At 38.5% G+C, this 25201-nt stretch overlaps 1 protein-coding gene across 1 annotated transcript; it reads right to left on the reverse strand.

The window, feature by feature from the left end:
* Nucleotides 1-1433: 1433 nt before the first annotated feature.
* prim2 (DNA primase subunit 2) lies at nt 1434-25201 on the reverse strand. The gene is made up of 8 exons (XM_071532979.1): nt 25082-25201; nt 24383-24450; nt 22436-22508; nt 21546-21731; nt 11275-11401; nt 10956-11038; nt 5988-6056; nt 1434-2431 (listed from the first exon to the last, which is right to left on the reverse strand). Exons 1-8 carry the CDS (start codon nt 25199-25201, stop codon nt 2204-2206), a joined length of 954 nt encoding a protein of 317 aa, XP_071389080.1. The 3' UTR covers nt 1434-2203.

The following is a 25201-nucleotide window of genomic DNA, read 5'->3' on the forward strand; positions in this document are numbered from 1 at the left end:
CAAACCATGTACCAGTGATATCATGAGGTTTCCCCTCTCAGTCCTGTCTCTTTACCATTTACTATCAAATACAGCAGATATGCCAGAAAAGAGTCATTCTGATAGATTACTTGGAAGAATCAATCTAGAACCTGAGTCCAGTGCCACCTGTGTTAAAGCCACATGGCTTATAAACTTTGCTTGGATGGAAGACATTTTTACTCTCAAAAGTGAATTGTTTATTCAATATATGGCAGAACAGTAACACTAAAACAGTGTTTTATAGTTTTAAGTACACTTTAGAATGTATAAAAAAAATCCCCGCATTTGAAAAATGGATGATTTAAAACGTCAAAAAGAAACAGGAAAGTTATATTCTAACACAGCAGCTCCCTGCCTTAACTCACCAGAAGGAAGAGGCAATCTCATAATTTCTTGTATAATGTTGTATAGTAACATCCCTTAAGTCTATTTAACCAGCAGTGCAAGTCTTACCTATATTATACCTGGGAGTTTGTCAATGTTTGTTTTTTTGTGTCATTTTTATAAATTTTATATTTAATTGTATATTATTACTTATCTATGTGGGTAAAATACAAATGGCTTTGAGAATATGTTCGGTTAGCAACACTTTACATGAGCTGCAGATTGCAACACATTCATAATTCCTGGACAGCAGCTTCAGCTACTCTGATGTCAGCTTTCATTGGGAGTTTATGAAACAAATGCTGCTCTTAGGTCCCGAATTGAATTTCTCACCCTTACAGATAACGCCCCATTCCCAAAACGCTTCTCGTCCATGTAATGAGTACGGCAAGAGAACAAATCATACAATGAAAGCAGTGGAGTTTATAATATGACTAATGATTGTAAATCCATTCTGAAGAGATGAACACTGTCCTAGTAAACTGCCTGCGCACAGCCACAGAAGAAAGTACCAGCTTTGTCAAATGTAGTCATGCTCCACCAAATATTAAACATCAAGGGTCTCTTGCTGACAGTAGCCTGGCTGTGCACTGTTATCCAGTTGTCTTATTATATTGAATAAATCCTCTCCCTGTCAAGCACCATGCCTGGATTCTAAAAACTAATTTAATTCCAGCTATGTGTCCCGGTGAAGGCTCTGAGCATGCCATGTGTTTATGCTCCACCATTAAACGTGTGAAACAGTGATGAACTGTGGTTTTGAAACTAGGAAGCCTGCATAGTGAATGATATGCAAAACTAAACCTTCCCAGAGATGGAAGCCTGCACTCAATCAGTCCATCAGTCCCCATTTGTTTCATTTGGCCTTACGGCAAATGTATTTCTATCCATAATGCAGAGCTCACTCTTCTGGATCTAAAGTTATCAAACTTTTAAAATGCATGGCAAAAGTAAAGATAAGGGCACAAAACCAAGACTCCAAGAGAACCAAGATTAGAGGAATAAAGTGTATTGCCAATGCCACACACAACCCAAAATACTAATACTCAATAATACAAAAGGTACTTGAGATATGGCCAACCGGCATTTTTCACAAATTATTGGGCAGACAGGACTCAGAGAGAAGGGAATATAAACTATCTCCTGACCATGTACACTTTGAATAAATTGCATTTTACACCATAAGGCAATATTCCAAGGAAGTATAATAACTGTGGAAATTGTTTACTTTCATCCATCCTCCTGCCACCAATCATCCATCCTCCTGCCAGCAAATACAATGACATTGTTTCTGAGACAGCTGGGAAATTTTCTAGTCATGACCCAAAAACCAAATCCTTGCCAGTACACTGTACACAAACTGGATATAAGCCATCTCTGTTTAAACCAGGATGAGCAGGGGGAAAACAAACTGAGGACTACTGTTTACACGCAGGGTAGAAAGCAAAATGAATAAAAATGTGTCACTGTCGGTTTTAAGAAGCAGCCTTAGTAGAATAGAACATTGCTCTTATGTTGAGGTTGGAATAATATCCCATGAAGCTTAACTCTAGGTCTGCTATTGAATAGAATTTAACAAATCACTTTAAGAGATTATTGATATGAAATTTTAATACTTAACATGTTGGTTACAAGACCTTTTTTCCTGAAAAGGTGAAAACATTCCACATATTAAAGATTCAACTCAGGATATGCAAACCCCCGACCCCTTAGCCCCTAAAACAAAAAATTCAAAACATTGTATGACTTTATGGGTGACGGCTGAGCGTTCCTCCATGTTACAAAAAGCAAAACAATATCAGCCATCTTGGAAGAAAGAGTCCAGTTCCTCCGTCATCTCTGCCAGATCCCGGGAGGGGTTTGCTGACGTCTCGCGGGCTGCACTGGATCCTCTGGTGGCTGAATTCTCCTGTGCCCTCTGTGGGGTTTCCGTCTCACGCTTCGTCTCCCTGCCTCCACCCAGAAGTTTCTGGCTCTCTATGAAGTACTGGTTTGGGTGATTGAGTGAGAATCCAGAGTCCTCAATCTGTTTATAAAACACAACCAAAACACAGGGAGAGGAAGGTCATGAGGAAATAGGAACAGCAGTTTCAATTGCTGAAGACGTGACAGGGTCAGTGAAGCGATGGCCTGCTGCGACAGGACGTCTAGTGTTTTTTGTTTTTTTTTTACAAATAATAGACTCTTCAATAATTCTGAAGAAATACATCCACCACTGAAGACTGTTCAAGTCCGCTGACTGCTGAGAAGTGAGTATCACTGCTCAATACAGATGAAAGTCCGCTGCCGGTTCACAGCTGTGAAAATGGGAATGTATAGTGTTCATTGTGTCTCTAATGTGTGCGCCTGCCTGCCAATATAATGTAGCAATTTCAAGATAGAGCCACAAAACAAAAGCCATAATGCTCACTCAGGCCATGGGAGGAAAATTAATCCATGACCTTGATGAAGGAGGACATAGAAAATGGTGGAAACACAGGACGTTGCCGTCCACTAAGTGCTCTGCAAGCATGAATTAGAACATTTTCCTCATGGAATGTGTAATAAAGTCAGAAACACATTACTTGAAACTCATTTTATAACAAATTCATCACAGATTAGTAAGTGCCTCATAAGAAAATGCTGGTTCGACGTTATGTCACCTTTCATAAAGGTATCATGTAACATCTGCGTCATTAGTGACATGACAAAGATGTGGAATGGTTTTCTAATTTGCTGGACAAGAATGTCAAAATAAAAGCCCCTCTGATCGATACCCATGAAAAAGTGTTGAGGATAGCAAGCTTTCGTGGCTACATTAATGAGCTAGATTACCAGTTAACTGTTCTATTATTCCATTAGAGCACAGCAGAAAAATGAAATGTCCTTTAAAGAAATTAAATGTCAAAATCATTCATAATGAGTAAAAAGCTATGAATCAATATATGAAGTTCAAGGCCTTTCAGACTCTCAAATGCTCTTTCAATGATCTTTTTGCTTTTTTCATGATTGTCATTGATATTTTCCCACCCCTAACATTGAAGATGTAAATGTTTTAAATTGCTTGGGGCAGATTTATACAGCAACAGAAATGTTTTACCACCGCACCGCAGTCTTAAAGAGCCGAATTCAGATCAGTCGGTAAGAGGAAGAACATTTCCCTCCTCTGAACTGCACCTGAGCGCTATCAAACATCACGGTGTGCAGAAAATCATTCTCTACAAATTATATCTGTATCTGCTTTAAAAGGGAAGTAAGGAAGGTTTTTACTGCCTCGTAGCACAAAACGACAGTAATATATCTCCAGGGGGTTGAAAGGGCTGTTGATCAATACCAATGAATCAACGATTACTTCCCCAGGTGCTGAGATTTCTGTCTTTCAACACCAGCCTGTACTCTGACTCACTAGACATTACTGTGGAATCTGTGCTCTTATTAGCTAGCTTGCTCATCTCTATATTGTGTAAATATGAGTTTATCGATTCTAATCCTCTTCTTGTATGCAAATTAATTTATTTGACAGATGATGGGAGAAAGTCTTGGTTCTTCATTGATGTTTACATGAACTGCTGCGATACAGGGATGTACTGTGATATAAAGCAAAATTTTTTATGATCATAAAACACATACCCTGGCATTTTATAATAATTGAAGCAAACAATGCTTCTACATATGTATTTAATATGCTATATGTTTGCTAATAGCTCAGTGTCTAACATTAACTAGCAAGCCAAGTAGCCTAACGTTATTGTATTCTCCATGTAAGCAATTAAGACAACTGATCAACTAGAGAGCCTGAGAGCCGAGATCACATTCACATCACTGTGCAGAATCTGAACTTGTTTAATCCCATGTCATCTATAATTTAAACATGGAAGATTCTTCTATATCTACATGCTAATAGGCTTCAATGATATCAACTAGAGAACCATATTCATGTTCCATGTGAAATACATCAGCAAAGCTCTTAAGCAGGTTTCAACAACATGCTAAATAGTAACGTGTGTAAAATTCAGTTTTGACCCAATTAAGATCATGACCGTGATGAATACATTCCGATGTCACAGCTAAGATTTGTGACTGTAGTTACTGTAGCTAGTCATCCACCTTCTTAGAAAAAAACGTTCCCATCATGCAGTCACAATCTGTCAGTTCAGCATGTTGTCTTATACAGGCCGGATGTTTCAAGTTTATGTTTAATGCAAAAGAGTATCATTTGATGACCTGTGGGGTCACTGTATGTATAATGGTGTGTTTCTATGACTTACTTGTATCTGAATGTATATCTGCATGTGAACCTCATGACACTGAGTTATGACAGCACATGCACTCTTTAGCATTGTGCCCCTTTTGGTTTGTTCTTTTGCCTAAATACTGTAGAGTGACGCAGACAAACAAACAATCAGACCGTCATGATCTAAACTATCACGACTGAATTTTTTTTCAATAATTGGAGCGACAGCAAACCTTCTTGTTTATGGACACAGCAATTGTTATCAGATTGAAATGTCAAGGATATTAACTCCATCGCTGGCAAAATTTCCAGCAGACTGAAGATAAAATGTTTACCTCCAACATTCACTTCACAGATGGCTTACTTTTCAGAATTCAAATTAAAGTGTTACACCTTAGGTGCCATACATCAAGGTGGTATGTGAGCACAAAACTGCACATTCTCATCCTCCCATTCCTTTCAAAGTGAAGGGGAAGACCAGGGCATGCATTAAAACTGCTAATCATCACTGGCATCTTCCTAGATTGTTAATTTATCACATAGGTGTAGGGAACAAGGTATATTCCGGACACTGCAACAACAAAATGGAAAACAAAATGGCTGAGACAAAAACATCTAGTCAAGAATCAAGAATGAAAATTAAGACAAAAAAATACATGGTGCTAAACTTAAAGGTGCAAGTGAAAACAAAAGACTAGAAAGCAGACATTTCAACTGAAACACGTCTGCTATGAGCTAAAGCGTCTGCTCTCTAGTCTTTTCTTTTTTTCAGTTGCACCTTTAACTTTTGCACCACCAGGATAAATGTTATTTACTCTATGCACCTGCACCAATACTGGATCATCAGAGCACAACCAGCATCACTCTCCTTTTTTGTACTTTATCACAGCAGAATATTTCACCATCATCACCTTGTGGGGCTTCCAACTTGAATGAAGAGGTGTATATGCGTATAGGTGTGTATGTGGTGTCTCAAACTCAACAGAATAATCAGCACACCTTAGTCACATGCATGTGGAGTAATAAGGACATTTATACTGTGAGTTTAAGGCCTTTGTTTGCTTTTCTCTAAATGAGAATGATTGCTTTTTTTCTCAAAGACAACCTTCAGTGTGGCTGGAAGGGACGGTGACTCAAGGGTCTAAAGTAAAAGACATTAAATTAAAAAAAACATCCATAGGGGACAAAAGAGATCTAAACGCTATAATAAACCTATAAAAATTAAGTGGCTGTGACAGCCAGCTAATGATGGATGTGATGATGACAGTTCTGGATCTCTCCAGAGCCTTCACGCATGAGTTGCAAGGCATCCCTGGACTGACACAGGTAACCCCAATTATTCCCAGCTCCAAATGAAAGTTGTCCTTACATTGTGTGTCAACTCAAAGTACTTCTGGCACGCCAGCTGATAGTGCATTCCTTTGACCAACTCCAGGATCTGCAAGAAAAAGACAACAGCAGGATAGAAAGGGAGAAATACCAAAAACCAGGGTTAGCAACTTGGTAATATAATTTAAACATGACTTACACAGAAATGACTTTACAATGACCAATAACACCGGCTGGCATCAAGCAGTTTCCAAAATTATGTTCTTTTGATGTAGCATTTAGGTTATAACCCCAGTGTTTTTCTGTTGCTAATTAATAGCATTGCATAAACTTACTTACGCATAAAATCTTAACTCATCACTTGGATATGTCTACACACATACATTCATATGTATATATAAATATATACAAATACACACACACAGAGTATATACAATGCCTTCAGAAAGTATTGTGTCAACATTTTGTGGTGTTTCAGCCCAAAATTCAGAATCAGTAGTTTTTTGGGGGTTTTTGCCACCGATCTACACAAAGTACCTCATAATGACAATGTGAAAATGGAATACAGCAATATCTCCTTTAAATAAGTATCCGACCCCTGAATCAATACTTTGTAGAAGAACATTTGGCAGCAATTACTGTTTTGAGTCTTCTTGGGAGACATCTGTATCAGCTTAGCACATCTAAATTTTGGATGTTTCTCCTTTTCATCATTGCCGATTTGCTGAAGTTCAGTCATCCCACAGATTTTTAAAAAGATTGGGCTTTGGGCAGGGCCACTCAAGGACTTTCTTTTACATTCTGGTTCTGAAGGCATTCCAGTCTTGATGTGGCTGTATGCTTAGGGTCACTGTCCTGTTGGAAAATAAATCGTCAAGCCAATTGAAGGTCCACAGCACTCCGAAGGAGGTTTTATTTGCCTGTATTTGGATCCTTCATTGTTCTCTCTATCCCTACAAGAGTCCTAGTCCCTGCCACCGAAAAAAGCCCCCCCCCACCCCACAGAATGATACTGCCACCACCATGCTTCACAGTAGGGTTGGTATGAGATGGGTGATGAGCTGTGTTTCCGCCAGACAATAAACTTTGCATTATGGCTGAAGAGTTTGATTTTTATTTCATCCAACCACAGAATCTTCTGCCTCATGCTGTCAGTCTTTTCGTGTGCCGTTTTGCACATTTTGGCCACTCTGTCAAACAGCCGTGGTTTGTGAAGTGCTGCACTGACTGTTGTCCTTCCAGCAAGATCTCTCATCGAAACCTAGGAGCTCAAATTCTCAGGTGCAAAAGGCCGCATTTTGCATCAGCTTTAAGATGGGATTAAATATCAGTGCACTCCCCATTTGCAAAATTGAATCTAGAAGCTCCTGATGCAAAGAGATGAAACACACAGCACATCAAATCATGTCCAGATATCCATAATTATATGTTTATACTATTACAGACTTTACAATCAATATACTTTTGAGCTTTTAGAAACAAACAGCTATTGTGGGAAAATGCTTTAGTTAACCTTGTGAAAGCAGCAGCAAAGCAAATCAATATGAATTTGATGATTGTGTCGAGCTGAATTAATGTCTCAGTGGGTCATGTCTGATGAAAGTAATGTCAAGACAAGCTCTCTCATGTTCCCAGGTTCCCACGCTCATGTGGACATCAAATTTAAGGACCATGCAGTGACTTTCAATGCCTTTCAAGGACTCAAAATTGCCATGTTTTTGGGGTAAGTCATGGGATTGGTAAATTTTAGACTCTTTTTTTTTACTTGTACTTCTATCTTGTCAAGACAAGGAATCATGGTGAAATCATCCATTTTAAAACTGCTGCCAACAACGCAAATATCCATTGCAGGGTTTTTCTCAGGATGTAAAGTGTTGATCCTAGGATAGAGAGAGGTCCAGAGAGCTGAGGCATATTGCTGGATTTGGGTGCTTTTAATTAAAAAAACAAAAAAAAACAAAAAAACAAATCAAGTACTTTCAGGCTATCTATTTATTTTCAAAAATGTACTCTAATTTTCTGAATTCCACAAATATTGTAGGACTTTCGAGGCCCGTGGGAACCCAGGGTTTATTCTTAGTAAGGGGTCAGAGTCACTTGTTGGTGTCCGGCCTTTCGCCTGGAGCGTCATGGTTAGTGCTGGACTGGGTGAGAGAAAGCTGATGTTATGTGCGTTAATCACTCCACACTGAGGTGTTTCACACCAACTCACTTTTAATTATCCTACATACTGTCCTCAGGCTAATGGGATGACATGGTGCAATAGCTCATAGGCTAAGCGATGCATTGTGCCTTTGTAAAACACACACTCACTATAAAGGTTACATGGCATAGCTGCTAAGGGGATGGGGGGAGATGATTAATTTAATTTTATGACAGACAAGCTCTCCTTGGGTTAGCTGTTCACCTAAATTAGGGATCTGTCCTCTATTTTCTCCCAGCCCGCAATGGCTTACTTACAGGCAAATCAATATTTAAAAAAATCGAAACAAACATCTGGGCATGAAGATTCATGAAACCACACCAAGGATGACTGAGAGGCATCCAGTTCCGCAAGGTATGGCACACTATTTCCAAAACCCAAGTATACGTGCTTGGGTGTAAGCTGTGCTTTGTGCACTGACTAGCGATGTGATGTACACACATGTTCTATGTTGAGAACGTTTATTGGAGAAATGTGAAATATAGTGATAACAGTGAGTCTAAAAATTCTGCCATTCATGTCAAAATTAATCATCTAACTTCATCCATTTCAAGTTCCAATTTTCCATTTAGTATACAATTTTAATTAAATGTTATTCTATTGAATGAATTATTTCAAGGCTAACAAGCTCTTAAAGCCGGAAGAACCTGAATTTGTCTTGTGTTGTTCCCCCTTAACCCCATCTCAAGATTTCACTGGGCAGGGTTACTCCAGCACCGTCTGAAATGCCAATGAGAATTTCCTCAGCAGTTGGTCCTGCACATTCTGATTGGCTGAGAGACATTCCAAAGAGTGCACATTCTCAGCCAAGGACACTTCAGCTCCCTCTCCAAAAACAGTGTTTATATCCAGTAAGTGGCCTTTCTGGTGTTTTACACCATGGTGAATGGGTAAAAATATAGTCAGAAGATAAAGGCTATTCAAACCCACTTTCCCAGGGTTTCAACTTTCATAACATTTATTTCCCCCAAATTCTATTCTGTTATAATCAATGCCACCAGCTCATCCGAGCTACATACAGCAAACCCATATTCATTTCGCCAAGTTCTTGTTAAAACTTGCCAGAGGTACCCGTCTGCTACCAAAGCATTTACAATTCAGTTGTGGGTTACACAATAATATTCAATTAATAATCTGCCACAACATTTTCATATAATTCAATGTCCTTTTTGCTACTCTCTGACACAACACAACAGTGATTTAGACTATAACCAATTCATGAAAGCTTTTATAAAACCAGTTCTAACGACCCTGTGTCAGGCAGGTCTTTCCCATGAAGAATCCATGGGAAGTGATGCATTTTACGTTGCCTGCAGCAGTAACAACGGCTTGTTTGGAATAAACAGTAGAAGAACTGTCTGTTCAGCCATGATGGCTGCCGCTGGTAATGCTAACTACAGAGAAAAGACAAGTACAGAAACTCAAACTTCATCAACAGAAAATCCAAGGAAAGAGACATCACAGTACTGGTGACAGTTTGACTGTGAAGTGATCTCTGGGAAGTGAAGTGCAAAAACATCACAGCAATGTCCACGTTTCACCAGAGATTTCGCCAAAAATGAAAAAAAGAGGATCTTGAGGATTTTCAGGTTAGAAAATTGTAGAAATTTTATAGCAGTGCGGAAGAGCAGAATGTTGCAAAATATTGCATTCAAACTTTGGCTATTTGCTGAGGGAAATGTAACAATAAAAATCTTTGTTGTTACTAATACCCAACAAAAAGAGCCATAACACACACACAACAGTGCATTAAATGTGCTTCAGGTAATCTCAAAGCGGAGTCCACAATAAAAGAAAAGATGCTGCAAAAACTTCCCACTGGGGCATATTCATCCTGTAGATAGATGATGTGTGTGCAGGACCCGTTTTGTTTTCTTTCTAATCTTCTCAACCAAGTACCAGCAATGAAAGGCACAGATCAATGAACTGAACATAAATATTATTCGTTAGACTACTTTTAACATAACAAGTGACATTACGCATTGGTCAATATATACACAAAAGGAAACAGCTGCACAGTGTCTATCTCTCAGTAAATTTGTGTATTACCATAAGCTGTTCACATTTAAGTGGAGCAGTTTGTGTTTTGGTGAACATGTCAGGGAGAAACATAACTTCCACTTGTTATTACAATGCATGTACTCTACTTAGATTTAATTGTCTGTCAGACATCTTCACAACTACTTTGGGACACTATATTTCTAGATTAGGCCAGGGATATTAGGCTGTCTGCTTAAGATGTCCATACAAGACTGAACATCTAACTTTATAGCCTTATTAAAAGTGAACCATGAATTATATTAATGATTGAAGGCTAGTAACGCCAAGAGAATATAATGCTAAGACCTTACAACTCTTCATTAACTGCACTGCTGAACTCATTGTAACATGTTAACACACTGAAAAAAACTTAAAGGTGCACATAAAATATATGACATGGATCCTGAGGTTGCAAATTCATTGAGCATCGGCAACACTGGTTTGGAAAAGTTGAAAATGGGGATTGGGATACGAGGGAAGTGCGGGTGGTGGTGGTTGGGGGTTGGGGGGGGGGGCATGGCTGGAAAAAGTCTGAGACCCACAACTGTCAGCTATTAAGGAGGTGATAAGTGGTACTGTTTGCCAAGGAATCGTTATATTGGACATACATTTCACTGACCCGTTTACAGGATGCATTTTTGACCATCAGGGCAGAAGTGTAACATATAAAAAGCCCCCAGGAGACAGCAGTGCCAGTCAGAGCCAGGCACTGGTGGCTGGAGGCCTGACAGACCATTTGAGAGGCGTAGACAGGACCGGACCCACCTGATTGATCCCACTGGGAGAGACCTTATAAAACTGAAGCTTCTGCTTCAGCAGCTCTGGGTCATTGTGTCGGAATGGACATCCTGGAAAATAAATAAATAAAACAAGGCGGCATATTAGTCAAAGCACCGATGGGAGGACACAAAACATGCATATTATACATATATACATACGACATATGCAGGGATTTTTTTTGATGACAAGGTCTAGTCGCTTGTGTCACGGCTTCCAACTGAGTACATCAACTAAAAAGGCTCATGATGAGAGTAGAGTGGCTCATCACATCTGTAACAGCTACTTCTCACAGCCTTTAACTCACCATGATGGTCGCCTTGGCTGGGTGGGTTTGACAAAATCACCTTCATGCAACTGTAGGGGGTGTAGTCTGCTCGCCTGCCTTCTTTCCCGAACATGTGGCGGATGCTGTAGGCATATGCTTTGTCAAACTAGAGAGAGAGTGAGAGAAGGTATTAGTGAGGATGAGAGTGTAAGAGAGACAAGGTTGGGGTGAAAACAGACATTGTCATACATCATGTCAGCTTTGACAGGGTGTTTTCCTCAATGAAATATTGAGCTATTAGAGGGAACCTGCTGTAGAGGTGTTGCCACACTCAAGACAGCTGAGACTGAATTATGGATATTATGGCCCTCTTTCCCTCTCATTGCTTTTGCCCCTTGTCCTGCACAATACTTTGATACATTATGAATAGTATGATCTTCCATTCCTTTATAGGAATTAATGCATTTCTTAAAATTTGTAATAAAAAATAAGTAAAATAAATAATAAATCCCAATACCATGTACACACTACAGCATATTAGAAAATGAGTAAACGTGCCCTTTAAGAATAAACTAATCTTGAAAGTTTATCTGCACGTCTAGGATTTATACAAAGTATTCTATTCAAAACTGAATAAAATGCGAAAATGTGTGATGTTACAATTTAAAAATAGGAATTATATAATTTGTTTTTATGTATTCAGCCTCTTGTTTAAAATTAGACAAATTCTCTCTTGGGCAAAAAAAATCCCCAGAATCCTAAGCTACCTCAAACTACGTTGTTAGGCTGTAGCCAATAGTTTGGGACACCATTTTGCTTTGCAAGTTGCTCCAATTCAACGTTTCTCATTGGACATTTGGGTGCATGGTGGACCCCTACTTCAGAGTACATATTGTTAATATGTGTTAATATGGACGGCTTTTGAGAACAGTCCCTGACGACGATTCAAAAAACTTTTACAATTACCCTCCAGTCGCTATATGAGGAAATACAGATTTTGCCCTGTCAGTAAGATTCTTCTGTCCAACTTCGCCAATGACTTCCAGAGAAAAACCACACAGAAGGAACTAATTTTCAAGTGCACCATTTGTATTTTCATATCTAGAGGCAGAAGGTGATACTTTTTTCCTGAAGCAATGAAATCATATTTTACTTGAAGTGCTTACTTGAAAATTTTCAAATTGGTTGTGAGCACACTACTTCAAGCCCACTGCTCATCATCTTCTGCCCTGTTCCTTCCTGACCAAAATATATGATGTACATTTAAAGGAAAAAAAAAGAAAAAATCTTAATTTGCATTTGATGGGGGTCACCCTCTACAATCTTCACGGTGAACTCCATTTATATGTACTTCTGTGCAACCCTTAAAAAGGGTGAACTATAGTTTCCCTGCCTTTAAAAATAAAACCGTAACATAAGAACAGCGTGCTTGGACAGAGGCAGAATACAATCACCATGACTGTACCCATCATAATCCACTAAAGTTGCAGTAAAACCCCTGAACTTGATAATGTGACAAGCTGCAGTGGCAATATAAGAATCCATAAAATGTTCTTACATCAAGTACAATCAATCAAATATTAATTACGTAGAGCTTCTACATGATTTAAGAGGCTATTTCCAGATTTAAGACCCTCTTGCTCTATTAAAACGATTTTAGGAACTCCACTGGCACCAATGTATGTTTAATGTGTATTACACTGTAATAACTAGGAGATTATAAGATCCTGTAATGTCATCCAAAAAAGTCACACAATGACTTCGGGAAGATAATATGACATTAAACCTTGCCTTTGTCCAGGCAAAGCCAAGGTTGCTCAGCTTCTTGCCAAATAAGGCAATGAAAGAAATCATAGTTTTCACTTTAAAAAATCATTGTACTTGTATCCTAGCATTAACTTCAATCAAGGCCTCACACCTAAACCTTAAACCGAGATATGTGTGATCACAGACTTGTGTTGAGCAGTTTTTAAGCTGCCATTTTCTGAAGTGCACAAAAAGTAAAGGACTTTTTTTTTTCTCAATACAATAAGGAATGTGAAATCATGAAAATTCTAAAAGAACATCTTATGTTCTAGAACAGTAGAATCAAAAATTGCAAAGATGAAAAAAATAAATAAATAAAAAATAAGGCAGGTGTGGGTGCATTTAGTGTCTATATGAAGTGTGTTTTTCTTCTGCTTGCCTGTCTCTGTCCAAATAATGTAAAACCTTCAATAAAAAAAGAGAATAAAACAAATAAATAAAAAAATAAAAATAAAAAAAAAGTTAAAATCCAGAAAACCAAGACTAATCTGTGATATCATTAAGCCACAATTTGGAGAGCTGTTCCATTGACAATCTTTAGAAGGTTAACTTTGTAGACTTAGAAAAGTTTTTCCAAATAGTTTCAGCAGGTCTAAAAAGAGAAAATGCACCCATATCTCGGTCCAAGGTACTGTCCCTCGAGTTGACGGGTAAGAGGAAACAACGACCCAAACAATTCACGTCAATCTTTAAATTCTCTTGTGTGAACATGAGGACTTAAGGGACTTCTAAATATCATAAGATCCCAAGTCTATGTAAGTAAAACACATCCAATAAATCAATAATTATCTTGAAATAACTGTTAATAACACATTCTGAATGTAAGAATACAAGATTAGTAACAGTTTAAAGACACTGCCAAAAGCCAATGAAGCCAAGTTTACAGTGAGATGACATGGAGCAGCCCGAGTCAGACTGTTGTCCTTCATTGTCATTTTGATTGGTGTCAATGTTGGATCATATGAGTTCCTGAGATCAGACGGTTTGATGTTAGCGACATTTCAGTCAGCAGGAAAATGTCAGTTTGTGTGATAGTGTGTGATAGCCTGTCCGTTTCTAATCACCTAATGTGAGCATATTTATCATAGACAAAAGATCTGTGAAATCCACGGTTATGTGTGCGCTTTAATGCGCTTTCAAAATATGTTCAAATTTTTCGTTTTCTAGCATCCCCAGCATGAATCTCACTCCCTCCTTGCCAGCTTCTCTCACACATGCATGTACCAACACACACTCCAACTCCCACTCATAAGCACACTCACTTCCCTTTTGATTTATTCATTTTTTCCTACATTAGGGTCATTTTAAATTATTTTTATTTGCCGTGTTGTTGGTTCTTATTTTATTATTTTCACAGCCAAAAGATAATTTCCCTACAGGTATCAATAAAGTATTACACCATAATTATTTAGATTCTGTTATGCAGTGCAGTTTAGTATTAACTTGTCATAAATTTTTTGTTTTGTGATGAGCTTTTTTTTTTTATAAACTATTTAAACTTTAAACTCACCTGCACATATTGATTGCAACTCTTCTTTCTATGTTATATTTTAATCAATGTGTTTTGTATCACTCTGCTTTTATGATTTACCATTTGTGCATATACACTTCAACTTAGACTTAGGACCTGACCTCCAAATTGAGGGGATTCAGAGAATCTGAGTAGAGACTCTAAACACAAGCAGTAAAGATTCAGTAAAGTAGCAGAGACACAGCTCTTCTAATGCACATCTTGGCTCATGGGGCTACATCACCGTAGCATCCCCCCTCACTCTAGGACACTTTTACAAAAACCTACAGCAATAGAGACAGAGAAATAGGACACAATCAAAGGGATTACGTGTGCTAGGATGTGGGTGTGTGTGTGTGTGTGTGTGTGTGTGTGTGCGTGTGTGTAAACTTGGCATGGCTTCTTAGGCACAGTCCATAGTGACTGATGTGGCTCTAGCCCCAATCCCTCTTATGTGTAATACCATTAAAATACTTTCCATTTTAATCAGCACTACAGGCCTTTTCAAACTCTGAAACAATAAAAGGTGAGGGACTATAAAATACAGCATGTGCCTAAGAGACTACTTTAATTGCACAGTAAAGAAACTGACCAGCATGTTCATGTGGGTTTTAACCAAGAACTAGATGGAGACAGTGTGAGCTGCAAAGTCCCTAGAATACTTACAAAAATAAATAAATAAATCTTGTAGTTCCACCACAGATGAATTGAAGTTGGGGGAATTAGCTGGCACACATTCACATTCAAGGCAGGCAAAGCCAAATTCATCAAAAATGTTGCATGAAGTCTTGGGTTGAAATACAGAGAGAAAAACAGTGTGCTAGCATAGATAATCATCCAAATGCACCGAATTAAAACACAATACAAGCTTTAGCTACATATAATATACATATATAAATTGCAACATTTATAATTGGTCTCCAAGTATTCTTGAAGAGAAAAATAAAGCCTTAAACTTATAATGGGATGACTGCACTGGGAAGGTTGTTATGCTAACCACTCTACTACACACAAATGCATTTGCCTAGTTAAAGTATACATTCTTTTACTTAGTTTAGGTGCCATTTAGCTTGTTTAAAAGCTATATACTGTACATCATTGTAAACACAAACTGACTATTCATGAAGGGTTTATACTCTTCAGTATTGTTTCTCTTTGCTCTAGCAGAAAGGCTTGTGGGAAGATAGGCTTTGCCAGAGCAGACTGTCACATTGTGTACTGTTGCCATACAGAATTTCAGGGGTTTTCCGGCATAGAGAATTCCACGGTGGCCGCCTGGCTCATTTTCCATGCTGCTTTGATAAAAATAAGCACAGCGTCAGGCAAAAATGTGTATATATTCATTACAATGGCTGCATTGCACACTTTAACTCTATTAGTGTTGCATTTCTTAGGTGCTCAGGAGGAGCATCTCTACAAAGAGCCGTGCTCTGTGTGCATTCCTTCATTTGTATCGCTTTTTGTCATGCGCAGTGCTTAGGGGAATTACAGTATGCACTGTTTAGGCAGCACAGAACAGTGTGTGTTCGTACACCAGGCAATACGGTAGAAGTCAAAAAAGCATCAACCAACCCAAGGCTGGTGCGCTGTACAACCCTGCTTTACGGATTTCCAGCTATGAATAGTTTATAAAATAAAGTAGCAATGGTGGCTTGTACTGTACTTCTAACAATATGTTCTCACTGCTAAACAGATTGCTTCAAACCTTCTCTAAATGAATCTGCTGGTGTTCTACAATCTAAACAGCAAATAAAGAATAATCCAGACAATTCAGATAAAACTGAATTATCTTCAGTACAAATTGGTGGGTTTAATGGCGCAGTCATTTAGGATAATCTTATGGCTATCCATTCACTGACTGCATGCATAATGCTGCTTTAAGTACCAGAAGTAAATCCAATGTGGTACTCTGGTGTCTTCACAGTGAGACACTGCTATGCACCATCTCCCCAAAATCCTCAGTTCCATTCCTAGTCCATAGATAAACTAAGCCTTGGCGGGTATAGAGCTTGCTAGCCGAGGATGATATTCAAGTAAAACGATTAGGCAGTGTTGCCAAATGAGTTAAGAATCAGACTGGCCTATTCTCTCACATTGGCATGCAAGACAGTTGAAGTTATTTCTTGCTAGCACTGAGAACATTTTGAATGGTTGCTACCATAATGTTTATTAGTATAACAGATCTAAGAATCTAAGAAGCTTTCAGTTTTGTGGAGGCCACCAGTGCCTATGCTAGTCAGAGCAGTAGTGTTTTCTAGATTTTCTCCTCTGGTCGGTGCCACATTTTAATTCTAAATTAATGCACTTCATCCCACAGAAGACAAATGTAACATTTAGATAATAAGGATGTATAATTGTGTTTGTTGCTCTACCTGTACAACCTGCACAAAGAATATTTGTATCATAATGTATCAGTGCCCACCACTAGCCAAATGTAAACACATAAAAAGCTGTTGGTTCAGAATTGCTAATACACTGCCAGTCATAGGCATTATCACAAACAATTTTGCAGGCGAGTCTAATGAGTTTCACCGCAATGCACCTTGCATTTCACACGGTCAATCAAAGTAAATGTTGTACTGTCATACTGTTTAAAAAGACCAGAGACCAGAGAAAGGGGCCAGGGATCAGAGGATCCCTATCCCCTAAAGCCACAGAGGCGGTACACTACATAATTTGTTTGCTCATCCATGTGTCACACGCAATCTCTCAGACACCACTGATCCGATTTTGACAAAACTTGGGGAAATTATGCAAAACTACATGATTGGCCTAAGGCGAAAAAGTTGCAGGATGCAGCCAAACGGTCGCACTCTGGAGCCCTGGAGGACATCATGTTACAAGAGCTGCAAGGTAGCAAAGGGGCTGACATGATTTATTTTCACCGAATTAGGAACAAGCTAAATCAATAGTGTAATTTAAACAAATGTATCACAATCCACAATGACTAATCAATGTTTTGGATCTATGTATGCTCTCACTGAATAGTCTGTCTGATTTTCTCTGTATGATAAAGATGAAATTATCAAATATTTCAGCATTTCTCAAAAAATCCAAAGCAAAGCCAGTTGGGAAACCTGTGTACTGACAACAGTATTGTGGTGGAAGAGAGTGCATTTCTCTGTGCTTTCCAACTTTCACTTCAGAATACAACAGGAAAGCAGTCTGTTTTCCAAGGTTAGATATAATGTTTGTCAAGTTGTTGGGATGGAGGCACTGCTCTGCTATGACTTCCTGAAGGCAAACTGTTGTTAAGAATGAGTTGTAATTCTACAATCATAAAGAAACTCACTCAATTAAAATCAACTTTCACTTGGATTTGCAGAAGAGCTTGCTAAAATATTTCATAAAAAAGCGCGGCAAAGCTAGAAGATAATGAAGATTCAGGATTTATTCTAATACAGGGAAGCAAGGGTGATGCTAGGGGCGACCCACAAAATTGTCATGATGGATGCACTACAGTGGCCTGCAAAACTGAAAAAAAAATGTGGTTTGTTCTAGATGATGTAACATGAATTACATGTTCTAACAAGTTGCTGAAAATACCTGTGATAAAAATTACAAAACTAAAATAACAGCTAATAGCAAGTGTCAGCTAAATAATGTCTTTATCCCCAATGTTGGAAAAAGTCGTACAGGAAACACTATAGGCCATACCTATAACAAATCACTGAGCAGTGCTGAACGCATTGGTGCCAGTTGGTGGAAAATTAATTAACACGAAGTTAACATCAGTAGAACAAGCAGTTCAAAAGCAGGCCTACCCCAAGGCAATACAACACACTCAAATGTGGTAGAAATAGACACTCATCCAAATGAATAGGCTAACTTCCATAGAAAGAAAAATGGATAGATCAAGTTGATTTCATCAATTTTCTCTCTCCCCCTAGTCTAATATTACATTGCCTCTTCCTCCAGGCTTCCCTTTTGGCATCGCTGCCTCCCATCTTTTTCTCTGTGCCTGTCGCATACTAATGAGCAGGCTTTGTGCAGCCTGCCGCAAAGTGCAGTCCCTGACAAAACACATACATCACTGTGAGAGCTGCGATCTGGTCAGCACCATTCTGCTGCTGTGTCTGCTATGGAACAAGAGCTGGGCTTTGTAGTGTTGCCCATCCCAGTTACATCTGGGAGGTTATACAATGGGAACCCAGCCACCATAGAAATGGGACACTGAAGAGTGCGGTTACATGACTCGAGTGTACTGTAGTTGTCATGAGACTCTTACTCAGGGCCAATAAGAGATACTCGGACAGAAGAGACAGAAGGCTGGATAGATGGACCCTGCTTTATTACTTTGTGAATGTACCTTAGTAGAGTCAGTCAAAGAAAAAGCTGATTTTTCAACTACTGTGTTTCAAAGTAACCCAAAAAATGATGGAGGATCTTTGGATAGCTCAACTGAAAACTGATCAAGTCAGTAAAACCACATAATGAACCTCATACTGGATTAAATCTTTAGGGAGGGAGTGAGAGAGTGACTGAGCGGGACATCGCAACTCAAAGAAATATTCACCGCCTTGACATCTACACATGTTTTTTGCACTTAAAAAATACTTTAAACAGCTACACAAATTGTTCCATTATATCAGAGTGAAAAGGAATGTCAATAAATTCTAGGGATTGTATCCAGAAAAAAATGTTATTCAAACGTGTCATTCAAGACATCAACTGGACAACAGATTATATTAAGGGGTTTTAGACAAAATGTAATTTTCAAATCAGTTTTAATTCTGTCTTTCTTATTGACAAGGCTAATTCCAAGTTCAATATGACTTAATTAAAGAATTGGGCAAATCAACTGGGCATGGCCTAGACAGACATCATTATCCTTGGCCATCTTGGTTTTATGGGAACATCTTAATCTCATGTAAGTATTTGCTACAAGCAAAGTGACAGTTTACTTCCTTAATTACAAAGCACACCTTTCTAAAAGCAATAATTTACAAAACTTCCACCCAGTAATAATTCCTGTTGCGTTTACTTTTCATCTCACATTACATATGTTAAGTAAACTCCTCTGTGTTCTGTGCATTGTCTCTCCTACCAGTATCAGAATACCTTAATTTCAAACACAGGTGCCGTTTTCAAGGTGCTTAAATACTATGAATAATTCATTCTGGGCACTTTCACTCTTTTAATTTGTATGATAATAGCGGAAAAAATCTAACTTTGTTGGGGCAAGCCCCATTCGTTTTCTTTAAACCACAGCAGGAAAACAAAATATATTTTTTGTAAACCATACAGTATTAAAGCAAATTGAATTAAAAGTAGTGAAAAGAAAAAAAGATTCAATTTAAAGTTAAGTTAAGGCTCTAGTGGACTTATTGGAGTATTAGAATAGTAAAGGACCTCAGAAATGGTGGTTGGTTACCTGCTAAAGCAGCTGGTAGAGTAGAAAACAGACACAATCAACCTGCATTTGACTACTGCCTGGTTTTAATTTCCCACTATGTTGTCTCTGTTCTGTTAAGTCTACACACTACAATACCAAATACCAAACCCTTCTGATGCTTTTATCACACATGAAAAATTATTATAGTATTCAAAGTATAACAAGTGAAAACTAGCTTAGCATTAGTTACATGCTTGCCAACTTTATCATTGGAATAAAAAGACAGCCAAATCAGTGTCAGCATTTTTCTTTCTAAAATATAATTGTGGAAAAAACATATAAAAGGGAATATGTAGGCTTAGCTATTGCTTGTTCATATAAAACTATTATAAGCGTATTGCCAAAAGCACTTAAATAGGCAAAACACCAAAAAGAACTAAGAAATTAGAAACTAAAAGAAACTAAAAAATCATGACGAGCAATGAAATATAGAGTATATTTTAAAAAGCAACAGATTCCTGCTATCATAGTGAATTTACTGCATGGGATTCTTCTAATGCGCTTTTACAGACGCTCGCATCTCTCCTTTCCCATTATTCCTTGCAATGTTATGTCAACATGTCCAAAACAAGTCAAGTCTACTGGAGATTTTGGTTTTTGTATGATGAGTTGGACCTGCTGTCTCTGTTAGAACATTATTCAGAGGCAGCGTGCCAGGTTGCACGTTGCCGGTCTGTTCTATCCAAACCGTGGCATCCTGTGCCGTCTCCTGTGTCACGGTCAGATGAAGAGCGCCAAGAGTCTTCATCCAAAACCATTTCAATGTCACTATTTTTCTAAAGGTATGTGCGTCCTCTAATTACAACAGTCACAATTATTAATTCCCCCCACTTCATCATCCTCATCTCACTATTATTTGAAAGGTGTGTAAGTAATGATAAGTGTGAAATTCGTTTCAACAGAGTTTTGATGGGGCTGACTTGATCAATGGAAAAAGTTGGAGGAGAGAAAGACATTCACACCTGGGTACCAATGTCCTGAAGCCCATAGGGGGGTATTTTGTGTGAGAAAACTGCAAAAACTGCCTGAAATTACTTTGGATTTTTAGAATTCTAAAAAAGGCAGGTCTTTAAAGCCCAAATATTTAGGAAAAGTCATGGAACAATGAGACCATTACATTTACAGTATTGGAGAAATTTAAATTTCAAATCTCAACAAACAGTGGCGTCAGCCTATGGCTTTTCTAGTATTAGTATATTGGGTTAATACATAGATGATATGCATTTAATTGATTATGATTATTTTCTGTGAAACAACTTGATCTCATGATGACATTTAACATTGGAGTAGTGTAAATATAGCATGGTGAACTATAGGCTGACCAACTGGGCAGTAACATTTCAAACAAGTTAGTGGAAAATTCAGTCTGCTAGCCCAGCTGGCCAGTGCACAAAATCATAAACCTCTATGCCTCGGTACAAGTTAGTGCCCAAACCACAATAAAAAGACCTGTGGGGAGGTAGGACACACATTCAAAACTAGTCCAAATCCAGTAATTGCATTCCCTGTGTTATATCGAAGATGGAATTACATCTCCAAATAGTGCTGCTGAAGAAAACGTAAAAGGCAACATTACAGCATCAATGCTACCAACATTACCTTGTCTGCATCCACCTTGCCCTTAGTGAACTCTGATCTCCAGAACTGCATCGCCTGGTCCAGAGAGAGGCCAATGCCTTTGAGGAAGAGGCCATACTGCAAGCGGCCACCATGGCGGAGATGGTGGTTCTCTCTCAAGGACTGGTGGAGCTGCCTCATACATAGTGGAAAGGACTTTCCTGAAAGCTAGAGGAAGACAACAGTAAATGGCTAAAGATGAGACCGCTGGGCAGGTCTTAATTTGTGCTATATGTCTTCCTATATGACCGCTGGTGCAAATGGTGAGTCTAGAAAGAAGCTCTTGCTCTTTGATTTTGAAAAATACTCTGCTAACAAACTCTACTGTAGCTGCGCTGGAAATATCTTGACCTGATGTCATGTCATCAAAGTTTGGCCAGTTTTCTGTGAAATAAGAAAAATACACCACCAAACAACAAAATGGTTCCAGAAATGCAAGGTACATCGCCAACAGCTGGTTTCTGCCCTTTTGTTACCTTTTCAAGATACAAAGCAATAATATATTTCTCTTGTAATGAATAAAATGTTTTGAGACAAATGTTCATTTAAGTGCATTTGTCAGTTGCATGTGTCAAAAAAAGAGCATAACACAATAGCTGAATGGGAATGAAGCTGAGGGAGGTGGCTTTGAATACACTTTCTGTTTAAAGAAAGCACTCATAGTTCTTGAGGCAGTAAAAGGTAGGGACGGTGTCATCATGAGAGGCAGATTTGGAGACACCATATGAACAGTTCTGGGCTACATGATAACTCTTCAGCCTTCATTTTTTCTCTTCTAAACTATCCCTTCCCATAGACACAAATGGCAAGGTCAAGATGAAAAGATGACTTTGTTCTGACATTCCAAGATTAGATTGTCAATGCAAACTCACTGGATCAATCTGCTCCAAGGAGATTTTCCCAACATTCTTCTGGATGCTGTAATCCTGTCCCACATAGGCATGACTAACAAAAGAAAAAGATTAAAATATGAGTAAAAAAGTAAGACTGAATTGGCTATATTAAAGAGTAACTCTAAACCCAAATTTGTGTAAAGCCTGACATTCTTTTTATCATGAGATGTCAGGCTTAGGGTGGCTAAGGCGTGTACCATGTAACCGCAGCATCCTGGGTTTGAATCCGGCCTGGGACCTTTATCACATGTCATCCCCCCCTCTCTCTCACCCAATCTTTCCTGTCCATCTCCACTGTCAACTTTCAAATAAAAAAGCAAAAATAGTGAAAAAACAAACTATGCTCATCCTCCAAGATAGACCGCAGAGCAGAAACTAAAGACTTGATCTAGTGCTCGATGTGATCATCTATTCCAAATATTGCAATTATGCACTTATCATTAAATTACAGTCCGGCATCTTTCACCCATGTTTAAATGCCAAGTGACAAAAAAAATGGTTTATGAGTGTTTGGAAAATATCCCGATGATGATGATGCAGTAAGTAAGTCAGTCTTTATTTATATAGCACCTTTCAAAACCTGGGGTTACAAAGTGCGTCACAAAAACATTGACAGCAATTTAAGAAAATAGGATAATCACAATGTAAAAGAGCAACAACAGCAGCAGACACAGAGAAAAGTCCTCCGGACATACTTAAGTGTTGAAGTATAAGTATAAAGAATAAGTTAAAAGACAAAGCTGTTTAATAAGAATTTTAGACTAGGTTCTGTGATGTTATCTTATAACAATATAACAATATATAACATACAATATACTATATACTGGGTACTTAGTTAATTTCATGTTTGTGTGCGTATTTGTTCAGATTTCAGAGGTCTACTTGGCTAGGTAATGATGCTAATTTCTGTGCGTACAATAGTTATGTACTTATGGTTTAGCTAATCGTATGCATGGCTTAGATCTCGACAGGATAAAACAACACAATTAAATAATCCTTACAATTCCAGCACTGGGAAGTTTCGAGTAGTCAAGTAATGTTTGTGAGGCTATTGAAGTTAAAAAAAACATTTACAGTTACATTTTTACAACATTTTATAGTTACATTAACGGAATATTCTGCATGGAACACCTTTATTTGTATAGAACTATTAATGGGTTATATTTACTTTACTATTCTAGATCCATGTATTCCATAGAACTCCACTAAGAGGCTGTGACAAGCCATCTCAAAATAACTCTCCTGTGCTTCCTCGACTGTCCACTGCATTATAGAGCAAAGCCCTTAACAGTTTCTGACAATCAAACTTTATTTTGGTGTGTACAAGGTCAGGCTTTGGACCTTTGCCCACTCTAATAAAGGCCTATGGCTGAAACATATTGGCGAAACAACAGTTTAATCTGCAAGGGGATAAGAGTGCATGTGTCATCAGAGTCAAAATAGCAAACATGGCAGGTCATCAGGTGCAAGAGTTTACCCTGCTGGTTTGTTTTTCCCTCGAGATACACCTGCAGTACTGAGGTTGAAATGTCCTCTTCAACACTGTGTAAAGGCTACCTAGCATGAATGTATTATGGCTTTTAAAAAACAGCATGCATGGAAGGGCTGGAAAAAGGGAAGGTATTTAAACAACAGAGAGATTAAAGGTTTAAAAAAAATCTTGAAAGAGACTCCTTGATCATATTTCCACAGGTCATTTGCTGGATGTTCCGTGGCACTGGCACTAAAGATTAAAGCCCTGGATGCAAGTGACACATTAGTCCTGCTGCATCACGGCCAATGGAGTGTCCTAATAGCTTGGGTCATTGCATGCTATGACTGGTTTGCTGCGGGTATTGCTCCAAGTGTTACAATACAGAGTAGAGTCAAATTAAATAATATACAGCAGAGGCAGGGCAAGCAAATGCTTCTAATAATGCCAATTACCTGAGGTGGTTAAGCAGAGGTTGGAGTCGTTCATCAGAGTGCACTGCTGGCAGAGAGCGGGCTGTCAACTGCAAAAAGATGGGCACCAGATGAGTAATGGGAAAAAGTATAAGGGTCACAGGGTGAAACATAATTTAAAAAAAATCCTAAGTGAACATTTCAGGTTCTGTGCAACAATTAAGAACCAAATGGGACAATAATCACAGTACAACAACAAAGCCATGCGTAAAGCCTGGGTAACTTCAGTCGGTTGTACCAAGGGGGCAGTCAAGGGCCGAGAGTCAGCTCCATGTCATGCACGCATGAGAATGTGAGTTACAGCATGTTTTTAGTAATGCCAACACATGAACTGAAAAGGAAATTAATGCTTCTAATTTTGAGTCACATTGGTGTTTGAATCACATCTGTTGAAGACCCCCTGAAACAGACATTCCCTGAAACTTGAAACATTAGTGACAATTTAATCTTTGAGCCCAAATGTATTGTTTATATAGGTAATGTAGTAATCGTTACTGTATCTTTAAGAAACTCCCAAGCCTGTGTTGTATCCTTGTGCATTTGTTCACTAAAAAAAACCCAAAACTAAATGTTGTGATGGTTGGATTAATGGCAGTTGATTGGAGCTATATTGGAGCAATAGCGAATCTAAGGTTACAGCACAGGTAGGATCGGTGTTGAATACTACCTGAAGTCCCTAACCACCCCTCCCCCTGACAGCTCAGACACGTCGATGAGGTAAACTTCTGGGCCAAAAAGCAGCTTCATGATGCAATATGGCAGCGTCCATAAACCCCCATCTGTTGGCACTTCTTCCGGCAT

Source organism: Centroberyx affinis, unplaced genomic scaffold (assembly GCF_046629955.1).
Source record: "Centroberyx affinis isolate AG114_WGS23_722 - 3 ecotype Tasmania unplaced genomic scaffold, CSIRO-AGI_Caff_v1 ptg002297l_1, whole genome shotgun sequence".
NCBI lineage: Eukaryota > Metazoa > Chordata > Actinopteri > Beryciformes > Berycidae > Centroberyx > Centroberyx affinis.

Excerpts from the sequence above, each read along its gene's own strand:
- prim2 (XM_071532979.1), bottom strand. The coding sequence starts at position 25,201 with ATGCCGGAAGAAGTGCCAACAGATGGGGGTTTATGGACGCTGCCATAT. Across the intron at positions 24,451-25,081 it reads AGCTGTCAGGGGGAGGGGTG|TTGACAGCCCGCTCTCTGCC; the intron begins GTTAGGGACTTC and ends ATCTTTTTGCAG. Across the intron at positions 22,509-24,382 it reads CCTCTGCTTAACCACCTCAG|TCATGCCTATGTGGGACAGG; the intron begins GTAATTGGCATT and ends TTCTTTTGTTAG.